General features: G+C 33.4%; 2 protein-coding genes across 2 annotated transcripts in view; one reads left to right on the forward strand and one right to left on the reverse strand.

Moving 5' to 3' along the window:
- Positions 1-3,322, reverse strand: part of LOC139523655 (kinesin-like protein KIF16B) — a 42,454-nt gene extending 39,132 nt beyond the window's left edge. Inside the window, exon 1 of the mRNA XM_071317840.1 lies at positions 3,143-3,322. Coding sequence (XP_071173941.1) covers positions 3,143-3,189 — 47 coding nt within the window. The 5' untranslated portion in view covers positions 3,190-3,322. The remainder of the gene's footprint in view (positions 1-3,142) is intronic.
- A 3,763-nt stretch (positions 3,323-7,085) lies between these two features.
- LOC139523662 (alpha-L-fucosidase-like) lies at positions 7,086-9,054 on the forward strand. The gene has a single exon (XM_071317853.1). It carries the CDS (start codon positions 7,125-7,127, stop codon positions 8,493-8,495), a length of 1,371 nt encoding a protein of 456 aa, XP_071173954.1. The 5' UTR covers positions 7,086-7,124; the 3' UTR covers positions 8,496-9,054.
- The last annotated feature ends 17,124 nt before the right edge of the window (positions 9,055-26,178 follow it).

Raw genomic sequence — 26,178 nt, forward strand, 5'->3', positions numbered from 1 at the left:
AATATCCTGGAAATTATTTTATAGAGTAGTGCTTGACATGTTTCCCCACTCAAAGTGGCATCTTCAGGACAATATCAAGATAGGAAACAAACAGTGAAGTACATAAAATGAGGTTCACGTGGGGTATCCCCACTATTAACAATGTCTGTCTGTTTGTTCTATAATACATGTACATGTAGGACAAATATATCAGTTTGATAGTCACAGGTTTGTTGAAAGTTTCATAGGGTTCTCAGACAGTGACAAGCAAAAAATAATAGCCTTCCGAAACCAAAGCGTCTTTTTACAACAGAACACCACAGAATACCACAGAACACTCAAAATATACCACAGAACATAAAAACAAACAACAAAACAACTTAAATATACAACATAACATTAAAATAACTAAACTTTCATAAAAGTTACAAAATGCATGAACTAATATTAATCAGATGGTAGATCTTTCCATCACCAATCACAACCGCACACCGCCGAACACCCAAAAAATTTTGTTTTTCTGTTTTATCATATTAGTTGTGACCTGAATTTAATATTTCAGTTATTAATTTAACAATAATATTAAATTATAAGATTCAAATTTCAATTATCTACATTCATTTTTTTGACATTGAACACGCCGAACAGAAAAGGAAAGTCCATAACATGACAAATTCGCAAACCACCGTCATCGACACCCCATATATATTTTATTAATTTTCTTCTTCTTAAAAAAAATTATTGTACCAAAAATAAGACAAGAGACAAATATCAAAATCTAAACGACGGAAAGAGATTGAGGACTTGGTCTGCTTACTTTGTATGAATATTTTTGAATTTTATTTGAAATGCATCAAGAAAACCCGGGACCATGTGGAGCTGGTGCAATCATATACATTTTGTACACAGAAGACTCAAGACCAGCCATACGACTACACAGACCTGTCGCTCAAAGAGGATCCATCTTACTAGCAGAGCTTGTAGCAATTGTAATGGTACTGGAATTTTGTATACTAGAAAGACTACACAACACCATCACCACACTTAAGATCTTCTCTGACAGTCAAAGTGCAGTAGGACTCCTTACACTAAATTGGGCACCCAAATCCTATATTGATGTGATTCAAGACATCAAAGAACACATAGAGGACCTACGAACTAAAGGGATGGAAATTTGCATCCTATGGACACCAGGACATGCAAATATTCAAGGGAGCGATGAAGCGGACTTATTGGCAAAGCAAGCAGCAGAAGAAGCAACACAACTCTTGCCAAAAAACAACATAATTACCCTTTAAGACGTAAAACAAGGTGCACACAAGAGTGTCATGCTGAAGTGGCAAAGACGATGGGAACTAAGCAACACAGGAAGAGACCTTTTTGAGATAACACCAAACGTTAAAAACATCCCAATCTTTGACTATCCAACCAAAAAATTCTTCAGCATCTTCATACAACTTAGAACTGGCTACACAATCCTTAACTATTATAAACAATGCACAGGGCAAAACACCACCGACTTATGCAGCTGTGGAACTACATAAGTGGAAATAATACAACATCGATTTAAAAAATCATACTGACTGCGCGAGCTTTAGAATGACTAGAAGTACGACAAAAAGTAAAGACAGCTGATCATGACTAGTACGACTAGCCTTCAACCCCATTGGGGTATAAATGTGCATTTAGTCAATAAACTATAAGGTTAAACTTTGATTTTCGTGTATCGATTTGATACAATTTGTAAAATATATTTATAACACCGGCGATTTTCATAAAAAATTTCAGACATGAAAATAGAAAGGCATATTATCTCGAGTGTCAACAATTTTAAATAAAATAAAAAAAATAGGAATCGAAATATGATCTCGGCGTTATAAATATTGTATTAAAGGAAACCAATTGTTTGACTTTCAAAGAGATTACCGGGAAATATGTCAAAATAGAAAGCACGAGTGATCCGTCTGACCAAATGTTTCACTCGCGAGAAATGATTGACAGGTGTGAATAGATGTAGAGGCTCTGACGGGGAAAGTTGTATCAAAAGGAAAATAACTTAATTCACAATGCTTATACATATTTCATAAATACGATATGTTGGCCTTATACATGTACTTAAAATTGAGTTTCTTATAATAACATATAAAGGAACAGGACGTTAAAAGTGGGAAATAATATAACCATCAACGAAAACTCGTATAATTTACGGGATTGAAGTCTCAACAATTTGATTTAAACTTCTATTGAAAACAGTCTTGGTCGTTATAAGGCTTATTATTTTGAATTAGATGAAATATTTACGGTTTACAAATACAAATACAAAATAGTTTATTGGCACAAAACTATTGAAATAATTGGCAACACAATATATTGTTAAAAATCGTCTTTATTTCATTTTCAAATTATAAAAAAAATAAAATTATATTTAATTTTAATTTTTATTCTTATATTTAATTTTATTTCTTATATTTAATTTTAATTTTAATTCTTTCTCTTTGAATACAAAACAATATTTTACATTTATCTATCCTCCATAAATACTAATATATCTGTACAGGTAAAATTTAATTCTAATCAAGCTGGTACATATTTACGACCTTCCACTTGGATATTGCACAGCAGGTGTTTATTACACTGGGACAACTGTCCGACCAGTCTGACATCTAGACGGATTAAGACATCCATAAAAATAAGTCCTTACCCGTACTGTAAGGAAACACAACAGCACTACCTCACAGAGTGCCCCAACTACGAGAGTTGTCTTGTTTTTAACATACTTATATAATTTATACTTCATTTTTGTTTTGAAAATGTTTGACTTGTAAAAAAAAAGTCTATCTTCTGAAACATCACAATTAATTTGAATAATCCTTTGAATGCATACAGTCATAAAAACAAAATTATGAATGCAAAATTCTTTTAACTTTTTGGACTGTAAAACAACCATGTTAGGGATTCGTTAATTGTGTACTGAGACTACTATAATAGTAGTCTCAGATTATGTAATAGAGTCCTGTTTCACTCCTCTGTTTGAGGAAACATTTATTTATTCTACCTTTTTAACTGTGTGTGTGAATTTTGGGGGTTTCAATTTCAGTATTAAAGCTAGTCCATCTATTTTGGTAAGACAATGACTATTCGTGTCAAATAGTTTTCAGAATACCTCTTATTAAACGGTCTCACTCTAACTGCTACTTTGACGGAAGTCATGTTCGATTCTTTTTCAGTTTCTACGTAATGTTATTCCTTATTTTCACCTGTCATAGACAGGTGATGTGATCAAAACATTCTGACAAAAAATGTCAAGTGAATTGATAAGAGCAGAGAAGTATCGAAAAACTACAACATTGAGGGAGGTAACTATTTTCCCGCGGTTTTAATGAGGTATGTCTTTTAACCATCGAAAACTACAGTTCACCACCGACCACCATCGATTGAATACTCAAAACAATATTATTGACATAGTTTAGCATATTAATCTATATTGTAATAAAAATTCATAATATCTATAAAAAAATGTAGATTTAGCTGACAAAGTCCTTATATTTGTATGAAGTAACATTCGTTTATAGTGGAAAATTGTTTTAACGTTAAATAATTTAATTTTGGATGTAACGTGTCTTCTGATTGGCTTACGTTATTTTGTTATGAGCCCATAGACATAATTTAGTCATGTGACCGTGAAGTCATCAACGTTTTTTCATGGTTTTCTACGGTTTAAAATGGAATTTAGAATTAAATTATAAGAAATGACTGTAATATTTTTTCTGTCTATTCGAAATAACATAAAAAAATGTGGTGCACACTGTTAAATAACCTGCTAAGCTAATTTTTTATGTTATTTCTTCATAGACAGAAAAAATATTACAGTCATTCCTTAAATAGACTACAATTAAAAACTGCTTACTACAGTCGGAAACCCGGTTGAAATAGAACAAAAGAATCGAAGGTCTTTGATAGAGAAGGCGACAAATGCTCACTGTAATGTTTACTATAGTGACAAACATTTTAAAAGTTAATAGAAACAAATAAAACTTACAATTTTCTTCTCAATTACGAAGTGTTTTATTTTAAAAACACCAATTTCATGAGTATTTAATTTATCTAGTACATAGTTAAGCAGAAAAATTAGATATCAAGTCAACGACATGGGTATCTATCAAGTTGGATGTAGAAAATGCATAACCTCCGATTTAAAAAAAAGATTACCACGGACGGAAAACATGTCAATCTATTAGTTCAGTAATTTTTGTGTCTGCCCTTCCATTATGTGACTCAAGAAAAAATTCTTAAAAATGGGTAACAATTGTATAGAAAAGAGAAAATCGAGTGCACCTTTATATGTTAGGGCGTGTTTGAGTTGAATATTTGTCTTGAAAACGTACAAAGCAACAATATTTCATACATCGTCTCGCTTCAGATTCTATCATTTTTATATATCAAAGCTACAGGTTGCCTTTATAAAATAAAAAAAAATCACAGTTCTAAAAGATTAAATATATGGGTCAAGTGAAATACCTATCTAATGAATCACAAAAACAGAGTAGGTGTGTTCGAATAGCTATTTTTTTACTGGAAGTACTTGACGACAGTCTTTCAAGTTGGATGATGAAAATGCATATCTTCGAAAAATTATATTTGTTTGTGTGTGAAAATTAGGGTTTATAGTCTTCATCCACTAAAAAAATCTAGTCTGCCCTTCCACGAAATATTTAATTAGATTTTTTTTTAAATGTTTATGAATTTTCAAAAATTCCACCTGGCAACCGATCAGACAATAGTTTTAAGTTGAATCAATGCAGACAAGATCATTAACTGATGCTCATTAGATAGTTGATACATTTGTCTTTTAAAATACAAGCGATTCGACATCATTACAGCCGATTGCATTGAATGTGTAGGCAAAGGGAATATCTTTGGTTAGCTTGCTTGTAAGCTTAATCGTGACGTCATTATTCGATGAGGTATACTACCCTCCTTTAGAGTAGCCTATATCTATAGAATGAATCTCTTATACTTTTATTGGAAATACATGCGGGTACTGTTAAGTATGTCAACAATTGCATATCGCACTAATCTTGCTCTCATGGATCGGATCCAAAAGATAATGTTATGATTAGTATGCGAGCTACTCATGCAACTTCTCTTGAACTGAATTTTAATGTGCGTCTTGTAATGCGTTTACTTTTCTACATTGGCTAGAGGTATAGGTGGAGGGTTGAGATCTCATAAACATGTTTAACCCCGCCGCAATTTTGCGCCTGTCCCAAGTCAGTAGCCTCGAGAGTTTCTCGCTACATTGAAGACCCATTGGTGGACTTCGGCTGTTGTCTGCTCTATGGTCGGGTTGTTGTCGCTTTGACACATTCCTCATTTCCCTTTTCAATTTTAAGAATATATACAACGTTGTAAACACGCTAAAAACGAATGCCACCTGGTATATTATTAAGTCAGGGATTTCGTCATCACAAATTAACTGAATTCTTTCCTAGATAGAAATATTTGGCTAGAAATTTTGGCTGTACCTACAGAATTCTTATTAAAACAGAATACATCCTAATTTGTATGGCGATGTTGTGTATCAAGCCATTGGATTTTGATACAATCCATGTTAACTCATTGACCCTTTGAATAAACCCACCCACCCTCTCCGAGTTAAAAAAAAAAAAACAAAGTTATAGATACACTATCGAATGACACATTATACAATGAGTTAAGTTACAAACGAAAGTGAACCAACGCCTGGTGAGTCTGTAGTACGGTAGAGTCCATAAAGTGGATACCCGAGGGTATGTAGGGTCGTTATGATAAAAACATAAAATGTAGAGAGTCTTATAACAACAACACTTTAGGGACTGCTGCAGAAAATTTATTGATCGACATGTTTCGGTGCCTAGGGTTAAGTTGTATTTAAAAGATCTTCAGAGTCCATAATCTCAGAGTCCATAATAGTAAAGCCAGTAACATATTTTATTTTTATTTTCATTATACTCCAAATCTGTAAAAATGTGAAATGGTAATCATGTTAAGTAATCTTAAAATTATTTGGACATTTGTTAAATCATAGTGACACGTTTTCAAAACTTATATATAAAAAAGAAGATGTGGTATGATCGCCAATGGGACAACTCTCCACAAGAGACCAAAATGACACAGAAATTAACAGCTAAAGTTCACCGTCTGTCAAAATTACACAAAATACATTTGTATATGAAATGATAGTCATTTAGTGACCTAGACATTCAATCAATTTAATTGAAGTCTGAAGCTGGCATGTCAGTTAACTGCTAGTAGTCTGTTGTACTGAATTTTAATTTTGCGTATTGTTACGCGTTTACTTTTCTACATTGGCTAGAGGTATAGGGGGAGGGTTGAGATATCATAAACTTGTTTAACCCCGCCGCATTTTTGCGCCTGTCCCAAGTCAGGAGCCTCTGGCCTTTGTTAATCTTGTATCATTTTTAATTTTAGTTTCTTGTGTACAATTTGAAGTTTGGTATGGCGTTCATTATCACTGAACAATTATATATATTTGTTTAGGGGCCACCTGAAGGACGCCTCCGGTTGCGGGAATTTCTCGCTGCATTGAAGACCTGTTGGTGACCTTCTGCTGTTGTCTTTTCTATGGTCGGGTTGTTGTCTCTTAGGCACATTCCACATTTCCATTCTCAATTTTATTTATTTACCAATCGTCAAGAAACATATGCACCATAATAGAGCATAATATAATATTTTTTGTGAAAACATAATTACCACAAAAAAAGATATACCAGGAATATAGGATATTATTACATTATATAAAATGTGTATTGAAATGAGGTCGTTTTGTTTGTAAAAATAGATATAAAATGTATTTTTATTAAAAGGAAATAATATAGAGGTAGAATTATAGTTTCATAATTCCTGTTAATGAACTGTGTATATCAACATGATCAATGATCAGGAACTTTGCATCACCACAATGCAGACGTTGTTTAGAACCATGCAGTTACAAATATCATAATAAACTGATCACCAATGGTGACATTATAGTAACAAACATTTTTTTATTACTACCTGTTTATTACAAGCATAGAACATACACATAAATACCGGTTCGTTGACTTTACGGGTCGATAACTTCATTTCATAACACGAATTTAAACATGGCTGCTCTATATTTGTTCCTGCTATTATATTGCTCTTTGTCAACGTTCGGCCAGAGATACCAACCAACCTGGGAATCTCTGGAAAGCCGACCCCTTCCGGACTGGTACGACGAAGCAAAACTTGGCATATTTATGCACTGGGGAGTTTTCTCTGTTCCTAGTTACAGTGCAGTATGGTTCTGGAATTATTGGAAAAATGGACACCGAGACATTGTCAACTTTATGAAGCGCAACTATCGCCCTGATTTTACATATGCCGACTTTGCAGCAGACTTTAAAGCAGAATTTTATGATCCTAAAAGATGGGCAGCAACATTAGAAGCATCTGGAGCTAAATATGTTGTTTTAGTTTCTAAACATCACGAAGGATTTACCAATTGGCCGTCTAATTATTCTTGGAACTGGAATTCCTATGACGTTGGTCCACACAGGGACCTGGTGGGGGAACTTGCTGATGCTATTCGCAATACAACAAATCTGCGATTTGGACTGTATCATTCTCTGTTAGAATGGTATAACCCGTTATATCTTAGAGACAAAGCAAACAATTTTACAACACAAGATTTTGTGAAATTTAAATCAATGCCAGAACTATACGAGCTTGTGAATAGATATAAACCCGAAGTAGTTTGGTCGGACGGGGAGTGGGAAGCACCGGACACATATTGGACGTCAAAGGAATTCTTAGCTTGGCTGTACAATGACAGCCCAGTGAAGGACACGGTTGTCACTAATGATCGTTGGGGCAAAGGCGACATGTGTCATCATGGCGGGTACTTCACGTGTCATGACAAATATCTTCCTACAACTCTCCAGAAAAGGAAGTTCGAAAATGCATGGACAATAGACAAAAACCATTGGGGGTTTCGAAGAGATGCTCGAATAGAGGACTTTTATTCAACACGAGAACTTATTGCAACGTTTGCACAAACTGTAAGTTGTGGAGGTAATATGCTTATGAACGTTGGACCAACTAGTTATGGGACTATACAACCAGTTTATGAAGAAAGACTTCTACAGTTTGGAAAATGGATGAGAATAAATGGCGAAGCCATCTATAGTTCAAAACCGTGGACAGTTCAACAAGACAATGCTACTCAGACATGTTGGTATACAATGAAAAAGACTGAAACTGGTACAAATGTTTATGCAATTATACTGGAGTGGCCAGATACAAATTATTTGTATTTAAAGGCACCGACCTCAAGTAGCAGCACATTGATAACAATGCTAGGGTATCAAGATTATAACTTTAGTTATTCAAAGGTGCAGCCGTCTGGTGTGAATATAACAATGCCAAATATTTCTTTTTCGAAGATACCAAGCACTGATGCTTGGGTTTTCAAGATGACTGATATAGCGAATTAGTATGGTTTATGCAATTGAAATAGCAGTAATACTCATGTATGAATCAACTACATCATTTGAGGAAATTGTGCAAACAAACGCGTTCGTGTTAGAACAGACTGATAAAACGAAGTTAATCACATGACTTTATTTTTATACTTTTTTATTTCAAAAATGTTATTTTGAACCATAGACATTCATATTTTTGTGCTATGCCTGAAGTGAATCACATTTTTTGTACATGAGACTGATTATTGACATTGTGTAATAGTGGTCACAGCTGGGGACGAAAAACCAAGAACTAGAGTAGTGTAAAATGAATCAATTGCTGTTTGAATAACTATAACTTCTTTAACTGTTTTCACTGTATAAGTAAATAATCATAAAGTTATAAACGTGTTGATCGGAAATGTAACTTACTTTTACAATGTTTTTTCGATGATTATATTTTCCATCCAATCATATATACATGTACATGTTGTACATGAATTCATTTATATATATATATATTTTTTTTTACCTTGGTTTACATTATAAACATTTGTTTAATATAACTAATAAAGTGTCACAATTCTGTTAATAATATTTGAATTATCTGTTTTATATCTACCAACCTGTATCAATCAACCGGACATTTCTGTCATATTTGATTTTCGTTTATTGTTTTGTTATAACTCCATGCAGCCGTTGTTTTTTTCGTTTGTTATTTTGTCATGTCGCGGTGTCTTTTATATCCGACCACACGGTATGGACTTTACCTATCAATGAAAGCCATACAATGTCTTGAAGTAGCTTATAGCAACGTCATTTGCTTTATTCTGATATTATTTGATTGGCAATTAACCATATCGGTATCTCCGTATTTTTATATTCTATTTCACTTGTACTTTTTGACAAAACTACTTGTATTGGTTGCCCTTTATGAATTAGGCATCGGTATCAGATCTTTGTTAATATCCATTGGATTCATTCGGAATTCGTCTAGATAACTTAGTGTTTAATTGATTGTTGTGCTTGCTTTACGCATATCGCTTACCCTTCCGGAGCACCTGAGATCACCCCAAATTTTTGGTGGGTTTCACGTTGCTTAGTCTTTAGTTTTCTATGTTGTGTCTTCTGTACTATTATTTGTCTTTTTAATTTTTGCCATGGCGTTGTCAGTTTATTTTATATCTATGAGTTTGACTCTCCATATGGCATCTTTCGTCCCTCTTTTGCAAGTGGTCGAGGATGAGAAAATATCAAAAATTTGAATAAATAAGGAATTTGGACAATTCTGTCGAGAAATGAAGGCCAGAAATTGTGATTGTCACTTATGTGTGAGGGTATAATGGTTAGGGCAGATATTTTCCTTTGGAACAGGTCACTTTAAATGTTATGGTCCATACAAGAACTGTTGCAATAATTCTGATCATTTATTCTTGATGCGACTAATCATAGGATATTGGATGTTATTTGCAACACGACGGGTGTTACTAGTGGAACAAGAAATGTTAACCGTTACAGTGCAGCTAATGTATTTATAATTTAAGTTTAATTTGCGTTGTTTTTGTGCTGTTTGTATGTGACATTTTCCATGCACTGATGTTTCATATTATTCACTAATTTATTTCGGGACTTACAAGCCTGAAACATCTTCCTATCCACTCCAGGATGAAGTCTCGTCACCGACCTACTATACTTGAACTTGATAAACACGACATGTGTCTGGTTGAACAGTGTTTGCGTCCGCTACTCGTAAATAGCCTTCGGAGCTGATAATGTAGTCGAAATGTAAGATACCATATAGGAAGAACTCCATAACTCACCATCATCATCAACCTAAATCACACATATGTACCAAAAGAGGGTCGAAAGATACCAGAGGGACAGTCAAACTCATAGATCGAAAAAAACCGACAACACCATGGCAAAAAATAAAAAAGACAAAAGTACAAATAATAGTACACATGACACAACATAGAAAACTAAAGACTAAGCAAAACGAACCCCATCAAAACTGGGGATGATCTCAGGTGCTTCGTGTTGCTAATGTTATAACAACCCGGTAAATAGTATAATTCGATTGGTCACATTCATGTAAAGGGACGGGGATTAAAGTTTCGACATGAGGAATATATCCGATATCATCTGTGGAACGGTTATTCCATAACGGTAAACCAACTCGTGATGGCGTCCGTAAAATTGACGAAGGGATGATATCAACTTCACCATTTGAAACTCTTGGTTTAATAGCTCCCTTGTGAGCAGATACCCTATATCAAGGAAATCATTGTAGGAAATACACGCACAGGAATATCGTATCAATTTGGAGATATACTAGTATACTCCGTATACAGGCGCTGCTGGAATGTTGCTACTTATAGAAAGGGAAAGTTCACAATTGGGAAGCTGAAATCATCTATTTTGTCATAAAGTCAGTTTGTTTTCAACCGACCCTCATTGCCTATTTCTAGATGCAAGTCGAGATATGAGGTCGACGTAACTGTTTTTCGTAACGAATGCCCTTTAATCCGCGTAAAATACTGTTAATAATATATCTAGCCAATTGTGTAGGGTTCACCGTAGGGCACTTTGATTTTGTTCTTATTCGATATTCAAGAGCTTGCAGCTCCTACTCAGACTAAAAAATTCTGTTGTATCCTTTATCTCTAGTTCGATGGGATAAATGCGTTCAACATAGTCACCAAATATTGAATTATTTAGTGAGAGAACATGGTCTATATATCGGAAAGTAAAATTAAAGGATATTGCTAACTTCTTATCTTTCTTCCTAAGAAGTTCATGTATGAAGTCAGCCGCATAAAAATAAAGAAACAATTTGACAAGAAGAGGGACACAATAGGATCCCATTGGAATGCCGACAGTCTCTTGATAATGTCAGTTTCAGAGAATTTTTTGTTTAAATCAGAGTGAGCCTTCAAAAAGTAGGACAAGGAATTTGTATCTACGTTTGCCATTCATTTTTATGAAACAGAGCAATACAAACTCGTTCAATTTGTCTTTTAGTTTGGGGAATACTTGTGTAAAGTGTAAAAAAGTCAAACGTTTTAATACTATTGCAAGATAACAGAGTCTTAGATTGTATGTACTCTGAAAGATCTTTGGAATTTTTTAGTCTCCACATCTGATTCATTTTCTTATCCCAGGAATATATTACCGTAGCCGTATTTGGCACAACTTTTTAGAATTTTGGGTCCTCAATGCTCTACAACTTTGTACATGGTTTGGCTTTATAACTTTTTTGACCTGTACGTCACGGATGAGTCTCATGCAGACGAAACGCGCGTCTGGCGTACTAAATTATAATACTGGTACCTTTGATAACTATAATCACGACACCTCTAGAATAGGCAGTTTCACAATAACTTTGAAGCCCAGCTTTGATTGCTGATAAAATAGATGTTAATAATTTGGAAAGAGGTTTCGTGGAGAACTTGGAAGACCCAGTAATATACCGTTGTTTGTAAGGACACTTATGTAGTTTAGATATCCAAAACAGTGATTGAATCCAATACATCAACATGGTGCTACAGTACATAAATTCTGGGACACATTAAAAAAAAATGTATGCCAACTTGAATTAGTGTCTTTCATGTTTTTTTACAACAACTGGTTCGATGCTACAGCTGGTGGACGCTTCGTCGACCAAGGTATCCCTAGCCCAGTAGTCAGCAGTTTTGTTTGCCTTATTATAAAATATGAAATTTGAACCATGTAGATTTTTTACCCCTCGCATAACTTTCATTAGTCGTATTTTACTACGGTATTAGGTACACAGAATGTTCGTTTTTTGTGTTCCTCAATCACGTATTTGATTTGACTTTGATTCGTGTGTCACAGGTGGGTATTACGTATACGAAACGTGCCTCCGACATACAAATTTATAAGCCTGGTATCTTTGAAGATTTTTTTTATATCATAAAAACTCATCTGCTCTAAATAAAGGCAACAGTAGTATACCGATGTTTAAAGGGAGCCTCTCAAAAGTCATAAATCGATTGAGAGAGAGAAAATCCGGGTTACAAACGAAAACCGAGGGAAACACATCAACTAGAAGAGGAACACAGCGAAACAAAAGAAACACCGACGTACAAAAAATAAGACATTGCAACATACATAGAAACGAACCATTAGATAACTACTGCCATATTCCTGACTTAGTTCATGACATTTTAAGAAAAAAGATATTGGTTGAACCTGTTTTTGTGGCTAGCCAAACCTCGAGCTTTATGACAATGTTAAATTTACCGCTAAAATGATAACATTACATGACAGGCATACAGTACAAATAAATGCAAGAACATCCAGGACAGAGAAAAACATATATAAATAAAATAGTATATTTTGACATGTGAGTCACAGAATAACAACGAATACGTAAAATGATTCAGGACACTACACAAAAACAACATAATAGAAATACGAACTGTCCGTTGTACGAGGGTATCAACGCAACAAAAAGTTGCTTTGGATATAAATCAAGATTAGGTTTCTAATTATGTAATTTGATGTATTATACAAGAATATTAATTATAGAATTGTATAAGTGATTAGATAATTAATTGTATTATCTAGCTATAGATATAGGAAGATGTGGTGTGAGTGCCAATGAGACAACTCTCCATACAAATAATTTAAAAAGTAAACCATTATAGGTTAAAGTACGGCCTTCAACATGGAGCCTTGGCTCACACCGAACAACAAGCTATAAAGGGCCCCAAAATTACTAGTGTAAAACCATTCAAACGGGAAACCCAACGGTCTAATCTATATAAACAAAACGAGAAACGAGAAACACGTATATATTACATAAACAAACGACAACTACTGTACATGAGATTCCTGACTTAGGACAGGTGCAAACATTTGCAGCGGGATTAAACGTTTTAATGGATCCAAACCTTCTCCCTTTTTCTGAAACAATAGCATAACATCACAACAAAGAAAAACATACGATAAAATATCAATTGGCAGACTTAACTCAATCAAAAAACGTAAGATTAAACAATGAACGAATAAATTTGATCTGCGACATCTGAATACAAATGCACAGTTAATTAAATATTAGAGACAAACATTCATGACCAAAAAGCTAACAAACAAATTCAAACACAGGACTTGACTGAGAAATATTCAACCAATCAATGTTCACTTTAGAAAAAAACCGGTTTTTTTATAATCTTGAAGTTTATACAAATGTTGTAAGAATAAGTGAAAAATTGAAGATATTACAAATAATGAAAGCTGGTGTACAGACAAGATCCATATAAATAAAAGATAACAAAAAAAGCATTATAAACAGTATCAACAGGTCGAATTAACAAGAAAATACGATTTGAGAGTACTCGCAGTTACTGACAGCTAGTTAAAAGCCAAAACCAACATGTCGATATTTCTTCTAAATCAAACTGTAAAACAAATAAATCGTGAACATATAGTTGCTTCAAACAAAACCATCAATCGAAATCAACGAATTAAACATCGTATAAATTATGCATCGTATAGATTACAGACGCCATCACGAGTTCGTTGACCGTTATGGAATAACCGTTTCACAAATGATATCGGATATGTTCCTTACGTCGTAACTACAATCCCCTTCCCTTTCATGAATGTGAGTCTGACCTACCGAATTAGACTATTTACCGGATTTGTTATCACATAAGCAACACGACGGGTGCCACATGTGGAGCAGGATCTGCTTACCCTTCCGGAGCACCTGAGATCACCCCTAGTTTTTGGTGGGGTTCGTGTTGTTTATTCTTTAGTTTTCTATATCGTATCATGTGTACTATGGTTTGTCTTTTTGTCCTTTCCATTTAGCCATGGCGTTGTCAGTTTATTTTCGATTTATGAGTTTGACTGTCCCTCTGGTATCTTTCGTTCCTCTTTTTTTTTTAATTTATTATGTTCATGTAATAAAAAACAATAAAAAAATCCTATACAATTCAGTTGTATTCCTGTTGTATATTGTATTTTTATAAAATGGTCGTTTTCTAAACCATTACGTATAAAAAACAAGGTCTTAGATTGCTGGCTTGTGATTGTTTCGTTCTGCATTATATCGCTTTGTCTCATACTCGACAATTATATAAGAAATTTTGCTAAGCTGATAAGTTAGCTTATATTTTAAAATTAGTAAGATATACAATAAAGTAAATAAGATATTTTATATAAGTTGTTGTCAAAAAACGTTTGGTTATGTTTCTATAACTCTCTTCTTTTCAAGACTGTTTCTAAAGAAAGTGTTACAAATAAGGCAGTATTACTCTGTTCTTTAAAGTTAGTATTCATAACCTTATAAATGGATCAACTTTAACAGGTCGAGAACTCTAGATTTTCTGACGTCAGAATATATTTGCATAGTAATTTCCAAAACACAAGGCCAATATGGCCTTGAAAAACTGACCAATCGACTCAATGAACTACAATGCATTGTGGGCTACTACGAGTAAACTACTACTTAAAACACGTGGAATTAGTGGGAAAACAGTCAATTAATATATTGTCTGGGACTCTCATTACCAAAGTTTTTATTCTGCAAATATATTTAATGTAAAATACATAACGTAATCTTCAATTTGCATGCTCAGATTAAAAAAATATTGTTTATTGGCTTCACGATTCGACTTTCTTTTTCGCCTTGCAAAAGTAGTTGAACCGGTTTTGTGCATTGTTATGAATTGAACCTGCATTAATTTCACGACATGACACAGTGAAATATCCAATGAAGTGACCACTGTCCAGTAAGAAAATCATTTGAGCTCTTTTAAACCCTTATAATGTCATTGCAAAATCATTTCTGCCTAGAAAAACACGAAACTTTCATTGAAACACTTCTTTCTGTACTGAATGTGTATTTTTTTTTAATCAGGACCTGAACCAATAGTAAGAACATCATAATATTCAGTATGCTAAAAAGAAGTGTTATGAAAGCGGCAGGGGCGGGTCCAGCCATTTTAAAAAGGGGGTCCAAACCCTGGACAAAAGGGGAGGGGGTTCCAACTACATGTCCCCATCCAAATGCACTGATCGTCCAAAAAAGGGGGGTCCGTCCCCCGGAACCCCCGCCCCCTGGATCTGCCACTGAGTGGGTACGGTATATAGCTCAATATTTTTTTTATAGTTTCATCCATCGATAATATCCGTTTGTTGCTAATTTTATCACAAAATATACCTCAGAGGTTTTTTTTATCGTTCGGCTGCTGTCCTGTTGACATATGTAAAATATCTCCAATATTAAAAGTCTCTGGATCATAGTGGGTGCCATATTACCTATTATTTTTTTTCTAAAACGTGCTTTGTATATAGAAATAAGAAGATGGGTATGAGTGCCAAATGAGACATCTTTCCAACAAAGACATAATTTAGTAAAGTAAGCAGTCATAGGTCCAATGCTGAAAAGTAAGCTATTAATGACCCAAAAATTACTTGTGTAAAAAAATCCAAACAACAACAAACAAAAAAAACGGCCCAATTAAATATATAAAAGGACAAGATATCTATCCCAACAAAAAAAAAATATATTGTATATGAGCCTGTATTTCAGTGGCCTTTTTTTCGTTTGTTTATGTGTTACATATTTGTTTTTCGTTCATTTTTTTTTATATGATTAAGGCCGTTAGTTTTCTCGTTTGAATTGTTTTACATTGTCATATCGGGGACTTTTATAGCTGACTATGCGGTATGGTCTTTGCTCATTGTTGAAGGCCGTACGGTGATCTATAAATGTAAATTTCTGTGTCATTTTGGTCTCTTGTGGACAGCTGTCTCATTGGCAATCATACCACATCTTCTTTTTTATTATAGATTCAACGCTGCAATTTTCACAAAACATATCAAATGTTCCACCTTGTCGCACATACATATGGATAAAATCATTACAGCTTATTTCCTAATGCATGTGGAGCAAAACTTTGGTTAGCTTGCTTGCTTTTTTGTATATTGTACAAAATATAAAATATATAAGTTAAACTATGCCTATATATATATATTGTTTAAAGATGTCAATCTTATTTTTAAAGCTTGTATAAACAACTATACAAAGAAAACAAGCAAGCCAACCAAAGTTTTACTTTTCAGGTTTAAGAAATCAGCTGTAATGATTTTATTCAGTTTGGCAAATGTCAGAGCCCGTTAAAAAACGAACAAACTGAAACTACAGTTGCTGACTTCACTACCTTAAAAAAAAGGGAACAGTTTGGAAGTCCCATATACTAAAATGTGACCAACAAAAATACTTATAGATTTAGTTAACACTGCCATGTATGTAAATATTTCTTCGCCTTTTTTACGAACACAAAATTCAAGGATCCCACATTTGCCTTTAATTATCTATACGAACATTGCTGTACTCTTGAATATCAGCACCCGCTGTTATCGACGGCTTACTTTACACCAGTAAGTTTGTCTCATGGGTAATTGTGTTTTTTCGCTGTTGTTTCGCTGCTTCTGGTGGACAAATACATGAAATCTCTGTGCCATCATCAAACATGTTAATGGCTATATATCGGGTAATTCAAACCCTTTTTTCTTCGCATAGAAACAACTCTTCGTTAATCTGAGCATGGAAGTAATACTTTATATCACGAACTATAAATGAGGATACACAAAATGAAAAACTAAGCGAAATTGTGAATCCCGCATTGCACGAAAAAAAGTGTTGTATTTCAGTAAATAGCACGTGTTCTTGGTTGATTGTAAACACGTAGTAGTCCATCATGCATTGTGACTCATTTAGTGGATTGGTCAAAAACCTAGGTAAAAATAAATTACGTCACATGTAAATAAACAATTACATGTGCGAGAACATAAGTATGCTAATTTATGCATTTCCATATAAGGTAGTGGTCCCGACCTGTTTAATCCTTAATCAAAATAAAACCAGTTTTTTTAAAACCCTCCCAAAATGGCGATAAATATACTTACCTTTGGGTTTTAAAATATCTTTCGATATAGTTAAACACTTTTCATTTTATATATAGATCGTATATATTCATCAGGTTGAACGGATATTCATAAGAGGTAGATGTGAATTGCCATCAATGCACATACATTTAAAATCCCATTTATTTTTATTCGAAAAAACATCATCAGTATCATCACCATACAAGAACATAGAAAAAAAATATTTAGATAAGATGGAAGTTTAGTAGCTTGTCTGATTTCGCCAGCTTCAGAAATTCTCATGTTGATAATATTTCTGCCATAACATTAATAAGTTAGTAAACAAATATTTCAATTGAATTGGTTTGAAAAAAAAAGTGGTTACACCCATAGCTGCATTAACATATTAATCATATAACCTACTACTAAACATCGTTCTTCTATTTCGTATTTTAACTATTCTGTGTACTACGTTGTATTAGGGTTATAAACATCACAGTCTAGATTCAAATATGTTAATGATAACTCTATTTAATGAATAAATGTAATATTTTTCTGTCTATGAAGAAATAAAATAAAAAATGAGGTGCACACTGAATAACCTGCAAAGAGGGTTATTCTAAAGTGTGTACCACACTTTTTATGTTATTTCGAATAGACAGAAAAAAGTATTACAGTCATTTCTTATAATTCAATTCTCAATTCCATTTTAAAACGGAGTAAACGATGAAAAAACGTTGATAACGGCAAGGTTACATGACAAAATTGTGTCTATGAGCTGATAAACATGACGACGTCAGCCAATCAGAAGACGCGTTACATCCAAAATTAAATTATTGAAATATTACGCTTGTTTAATGGAGTCTTTTAAACTTTTTTGTAAAGCCTTTCAATCTTTGTAGCATATGTCAAACGTATATTTTAAAATGAAACAAGCCTTTCGGACAGTACACAATTCAAAGTGATTACTGCATTTTGTAAACTGCTAATCATACTGACCTCAGCATCATGACCTTATGCAATAGATAACATAATTGTTGATCTAGTACTATTAATTTTTGTTAGATACGATCAGGGTTTACTTATCGAACATTTAAATAAAATTGTTCAAAAGTATTACTTTGAATGAGATCTTCTTTTTTTTACAACTGAATGAGATCTTTGTATATTATTGGTATGAACATTTGTGTTTGTATCACTAAATTAAAACGTCACTTAATATTATTGATATATATAACTCGTCTAAACATCAACCCAACAATGTTAGATCTGTTAATTTGCTTTCGCAATTTTTTTGTTCTTCCCTGGACGGGATTCGAACCCATGCTACTGAGATGTCGTGACACCAAATCGCCTGCACTGTCTCGTGCCGTCCCGCTAGACCACACGACCATCTGGGCTTCATAGAAATGAAGCTTTCGGTGGCCGGGTGTTTTCTTTCCTCGTCAGTTTCAATCTAGCGTCGTAATACAGTACATGATTTATAAGGCATTGAGATGTTATTGTTACAGATCAGCTCAATTATCTATAGTAAAGGACTCTACAAATTAATGCAAGATACCGTCACATATATGAAAGGATTCAAAACAAATATAATACTCATTAAAAGTGTCTATCTAGCTGGGTTACTCAGTCAAAACTATATTGCTTTTGCTGATATTAAACTGGAATGCAAAGCATGTATTGACTGGTTCAACCTTTTGTTGTTCGTTATCAATTACCAGATTACGGTGTTGTTCAAAAAGATATATTGAATATTCGAGTCTCTCAATTTTGTGTCGATTTCTTACTTAGCTTGCTAAAATTCATTAACCCGCGGTTGATCTCATCCCCGAGTTGCCATTCTCGATTAAGCTGTCGTAAAATTTATTTCTTTTTATTACATTTTTGTCATCGCCTTATACATTAATAGTACCTTTAAAACAATGACGTAAGCAACGTTATAATTAAAACAAAAACAAACAAAAAAACAGAAATGAAGCAAAATATTTTTTTTTCATTTTGAAAGTCCATTTAAAGGTTTGAGGCTAAAACGTAGAACTTGAGTTCCCTTTTTCATTCTTGTAATCTCAATTCATTGTCCTTTAATGCATCTTAAAAATTCAAAAGATCTTATAGAGTACATACAAACTAAGACTCTTTCTTTATCTTGCAATAGTATTTAAAATTTGACTTCTCTACACTTCACACAGGCATTCCCCATTCTAAACTGAAATGCTTTGTTTCATAAAAAAAAATAGCCAACGTCAATACAGGTATCTTGGTTTTAGGAGGGATAAATCCTACTATGTAAAGAATCACTCTGATTCAAACACATTTTTTTCTGAAACTGAAATTATCAAGATGCTTGATTTCTTGATTGACAACATATTTGTAATGTTTGGAGGACTGTCGGCATTGCAACGGGAACCATTTGTGCCCCTCTTCTTGTCGACTTGTTCCTTTAAAGTTAGAGGCTAAATTTATTTCGGAAAAAAGATAAGAATATGGCAATGTTCTTTAACTTTATTTCCGCTATCTAAATGATTTTCTCTCACAAAATATGCAAATGTTGGTGACTATATAGAACGCATCTATCCCACCGAAATAGTAATAATTGAAACAACAGATACAGACAGGTAAGTCTGCCTCATATATTGGCTTACATTTTGACAATGACAATAATGGTCGTTTGAAAACAAAATTTTACGACAATAGAGATGATTTCTGCTTCCAAATTGTGAACTTTCCATTTCCATGTAACAACATTCCAGCAGCGTCTGCATACGGACTATATATCTCCCAATTGATACGATATTCCCGGAATTGTAAATATTATCATAATTTCCTTGATAGAGGGTTGCTGCTCACAAGGAAGCTGTGAAACCTAGAGTTCCAAATGGTGAAGTTGCGATTAGTGCTCCCTTCGTAAATTTTACGGACGCTATCACGAGTTTGTTGACCGTAATGGAATAACCGTTTCACAGATGATATCGAATTTTTCCTTATGTCGTAACTACAATCCTCTGCCTTTTCACGAATTTGACCTACCGAATTACACTATTTACCAAATGTGTAATTACATGAGCATAACGACGGATGCCACATGTGGAGGCAGGATCTGCTTACCCTTCCTGAGCATCTGAGATCATTCTCAGTATTTAGTGGGTTTTGTGTTGATCAGTCATTAGTTTTCTATGTTTATTATTTGTATATTTGTCTTGTTATTTTTTAGCCATGTCAGTTTATTTCCAATCTATGAGTTTGACAGTCCACTTGGTATCTTCGCCCCTTTTTAAAGTATCGATTTTTAATTTATCTTAAATAGAGCGTAACATTCCCAAAAAGTTGTCACCCTCTGAGCCATGGGATAGAGTAAATTATCTCCCCCGTACTAGCCAATCAATATTTTGCGTTTTAAAGTGAAGTTTTATAAATTACAATGTAACTTTAAATATGTACAAACGTTACGGTCTCGCGTGTCCGTTTAATTGATGAATTTAAATATATAAATACAAGCCCTTTTGTTTCACTTTTGTATATTTTATATTTGTTTCACTGTATAGGCTGATTCATTATGTTTCCTTTTCCCATTATCAAGCCTCATTCGTTATCCTCGGAATGACTGGTGGTTATTTTTGCTCCACTTGCTTGGTTCCTTTTTGATCTAATTTGTGTCAGATAACTAATGATAATGACAATAATCCAAAAGCGAAAAAGATTAAGATTAAGATATTATTTTTCATAATACACTAGCTACTTTTAGGAGAATAAATTCTAGCAAAGTGGAAAGAATCTTCTTTTGAATGGAAGACAGTGGATCATTGAACCAGGTTATGCTGCGTGTAAACCCTCCCGATGGTATGACAGTAATTTTTATTTCAATATATACAAGTGTGGACACAGATGAGTGTGGATAGTATGTTTGGATGTTTGACAGTGTCTAATGACAATAAAGTTCTATGTTTTTCCTATATGGTGTTGATAACTGTGTTCCACGGTGACAACCGATCTGAGCATTAGGAGTGTTATTTATTTGATATTTTTTTATGTTCAATACAGACATGGGGAGACAGTAATTACATTAGTTACCAAATGATTATGATAGAACATGTTCTACATCTTTGGTTTTGGATACATTTTGTAGTTGGGAGAGCAATTGTTAATTTCTGTGTCGATTTGGTCTCTTGTGGAAAATTGTCTCATTGGCAATCATACCTCATCTTTTTTTTATATGTATTTGCTTACTATTGGTATGGTTCTATTTACATTACTTTGTGGTGGATCGTCAGTATCATTAGTAAATTTTTTTGTTAAAATGTTGAATTTCTTCCTCAGATTAGAATACATTTATTGGTTTTAAGTAATGACAATGGCTTATGTCTGACATGATTATTGGGGCTAAATAAGATAGGAAGTAAACCTCTGTGCTGATTTATATCAATTCTTTATATCTCCTCCAAAGCTGGTCGAAGCAAAGACAAATTTTGACCAATATAAAAATGATTTCACCAAAAGAACCTTTGTGAGCATGCTTCAAAGACTCATAACTGCTCCAAAAGTAATCTGATCGAATTTGAAGCATGTCAAGCAGATATCATCAACATCTACTTAATAAGCCTTAATATGTCTAAATACCTAAAAAGCTATTTAGTACTCAAAAGGTATTGCAAAATTATTCCTTTTCATTTTTTGTTTTGTTATATGGATACAAATATAAGCGATACATGTACCAATACAGTATTTGTTGTGGTATGCAAGTGTAGTAATTAACATTTACTGTAACAATGTTAATTCACACAAATTAAGAAATAACAAATGAATGGGACAGATACTCCACAGCTTTATACGACTGCAGAAGTGGAAACCTGAATGGTTGGGGCTAGTATGGACACAACATTCAAGCTGGATACAGCTCAGAATTTGGATTGTGGTTAAATAGTTGACACAACATAGGTTTCTGACACAGATTGAACGTGGTCTATAAAGAACTTCAACTTAAAAATTTTAAATTGGACATTTACCTATTTTGGTCCAATATCCAAAATCTAAATACATGGTTAAATTCAGAATATCATAGAACCTGAAGAATTCAATTTTTGATGAAATCAAATAATGTTTAATTTTAGACCCTTTAGACCTCCATGTGGACCAATTTGATAACCGGGCCCAAATATTAAAAATCTAAATACACGGTTAGATTCAGCATATTGAAGAACCCCATATATTCAATTTTTGTTGAAATGAAACAAAGTTCAATTTTTGTCCCTTTGGATCTTAATGTAGACCAATTTGAAAACGGGACAATACTGTGCAATTGAATATTCCGGGCTATTGGCAATACTGTGCAATTGAAAATTTCTTGCTATTGCGCAATATTGTGCAATTAGATATTTCTTGCTATTGTGCAATACAATGCAATTAAAAATTTCTTGCTATTGCACAATACTGTGCAACTGGAGATTTCATGCTATTGTGCAATACTGTGCAATTGAACATTTCTTGCTATTGAACAATACTGTGCAATTAAAGATTTCTTGCTATTGCAGAATACTGTGCAATTGAAAATTTCTTGCTATTGCACAATACTTGGTATAATAATTTTTGACCCCGATTGGGACCAACTTGAAAACTGGGCCCATAATCAAAAATCTAAGTACATGTTAAGACTCACCATATCAAAGAACCCCAAAAATTCCATTTTTGTTAAAATCAAACTAAGTTTAATTTTGGACCCTTTGGACCTTAATGTAGATCAATTTAAAAACAGGACCAAAAATTAAGAATCTTAACACGGTTAGATTTGGCATATCAAAGAAACACAATAATTCATTTTTTTTTATGAAAGCAAACAAAGATTAATTTTGGCCCCTTATTCCTTGGGACCAAAACTCCCAAAAATAATCCAAACCTTCCTAATGTGGTCATAAACCTTTAAAGATTTCTATTAACTTATGCTAAAGGTATTGTTAAAAAAACCAAGAAAAATGCTTATTTGGGACCTGTTTTTGGTTCCTAAATCCTATACTGTTGGGACTAAAACTACCAAAATCTATTCCAACTCTCCTTGTGTGGCCATAGACCTTATGTTAAAATATCATAGATTTCTGTTTACTAATACTTGAGTTATAGAGCAAAAACCATGAACAATGCTAATTTGGGCCCTTATTCCTAAACTGTTGAGACCAAAATACCCAAAATCAATCCCAGCCTTCCTTTCATGGTCATAAACCTTGTGTCTAAATTTCATATATTTCTATTGACTTTTACTTAAGTTAGAGTGCGAAAACCAAATGTCTTTGGATGAAGACGATGACGCCAACGTGATACCAATGTACAACCAAAAAGTTTTCAATTTTTGCGGTCGTATAAAAATGATCTCAAATCAAATTTCTAATGCAACAATAATTATTCAACTACTCATTTTAATAAAACATAAAGTATTAAAATATAAATGTCATACAGTCATGGTGATGATGCCCTCGCTAGCATATAACGTTAAAAAGGTACATAAAGTGAAGCTGCCAAAAATTGAACTTAAACTGAGTTTAGAGGTAATAAGCATTATATACATATTTCACTAAATTTAGTTGAGACAAACTTGAGAAATTTTTCCATTTGTGAGAGGGCATTCCCTAGAATGATAATCAAAGTGCTTGTAATCACTGAATGGCTATTAAAGACTGCTTAAATTTATCAGTTGGTAGTAAAGTGAATTTTGCATTGTATATTGTATATACATGTATAGCATTATTTTAAGTTGATTCAACTACTATTCTGGACAGAGAAATCTAAACTCCAATTTTTAAAGAAGATTTCATAAAGCATTGGTTTTAGGTAATTCAACAACCATTCTGGACAAAGAAATAACTCCAATTTATTGTCTAGAATTTACAAAAATGTTTGTTTTTGGCCCTTAATTCCTAGACTGTATGCCCCATAACCCACAAAATAGACCTCAACCTTCTACTTATGGTATTCAATATTATGGTACAATTTCAGAACAATTGAAATACTTATACACGACTTTTTGTACGGACACTAGATTAATGCTTGTTTTGGTCACCTTTGGAACCCTTATTCCTAAACCTTAGGGACTATATATATAACCCCCACCAAAACAATCCCAAGCTTCCTTTTATGATTATAAATATTATTGTGGATTCATAATTATTCTTTGAATACCAATTTTCGAGGCTTTCGTGGGTAGAGTCTAACCACGAAATTAAATGTTCAATGATTAACAAATTTTCTATATATATGCTTGTATGCAGACTTCGGCAAAACCACGAAATTAAATATCCACGAAAATGCAAATTTTCTTTAATCCACGAAAATTGGTACCCACAAAAATAAATGAATCCACAGTATGTTATAATTTTAGGCTTCCTTTTTACTTATACTGAAGTTATTATCTGGAAACCATCCGTCTTGGGAAGACGACGACAGGATACCTACATGTATTTCAACTGCAAAAATTTCTGTGGTTGTTTAAAAATTTCAAACATGTACAATGAAATATTGTTTTAGAAATTGATAAGCCTAGATATGCCTTATAATTTTTCCCTGCATAGTTGAAGGACCATTTACACTCAGAACCGAGTCATCAGTAGGCAGCTAGTACAGATGTATTAAAACAACCTAGCATCATATTGCTAGTAGTGGTAGTAGCATTCTCGGGTAAATTTGTTCTTTTTTTTAAAATATGTTTGGTTCAAATCAAAATAGAATGCTTTTATCTCCCTAATACTTACATTGTAAATAGAGGTGATACTACTTTGACAAATCCTTGTACATGAGAGTTTTCTGTCAAATCTTTATTTCACAAAGAATGATTTGCATAACAATGAACTGAGCTCAAAGCAAAGTATTCAATAATACACTTAGACAAAGAGCTAAATTCAGTGATATACTTTGTACTACAGGTCCTTCGTTAACATCCATCGACCAAAACCACATCTCAAAAACATTCCATACTACATGGTTGGATTCAGAAGTCCTGAAAAAGACATGATTTTTTTTATCATATTTTAACTACATGGTTGGATTCAGAAGTCCTGAAAAAGACACGATTTTTTTATCATATTTTAAGTATATATACACAGGTTAAAACTTTCTTGTGGTACAATCATTCCGAATCTAGCAACTATCAATTTGCTTCATGCACATATTGATATGTGTTGAGTTTACCTCTGTTGGAAATAAGAACACACAAACCTCCACCTAATTTTAGTCAACGGACAAAACATTCAAAACTATAAAATATTATCTAAGACTTGTCAGTGTCTATTTACCATTGCCACTGAATCAGTGATATATGTACACATAATTATGTACATGCAAGACTAAAATTATAAAGTACATATATAAGACTAAAACTGACATTCAGTCTTTACGATATCTTCATTCCCAAAGTCATTTTCAAATCTGACTTCATGGTAAAATAAGATTCCATATCTACAATCAATGAAAAGGAAATATCCCTGTAATAGACTAGCATTTAAATCACAGTTTTCGAAAATGGAAGCTAGGTCACCGTGGAACCTAGAACTAAAAAAATCGAAACAATATATCTTAAATATTTCAAATGCATGTACATGAAATAATATTAATCTCTAAAATTCACCATATTGTTCCCTTTTTTATCTTCTGTTCGATACTGTATATCCAGTGGCGGATCCAGAAATTTTCTAAAGTGGGGGCCCACTGACTGACTGACTGAGGGGGCTCGCTCCAGTCACGATTCAGTGATTCCCTATATAAGCAACCAATTTTTTTCTCAAATAGCAGGGGCCCGCCCCCCCTAAATCCGTCTCTGATATCAACCTCTAGATGT

The sequence above is a fragment of the Mytilus edulis genome, chromosome 1, assembly GCF_963676685.1.
Source record: "Mytilus edulis chromosome 1, xbMytEdul2.2, whole genome shotgun sequence".
Lineage (NCBI taxonomy): Eukaryota > Metazoa > Mollusca > Bivalvia > Mytilida > Mytilidae > Mytilus > Mytilus edulis.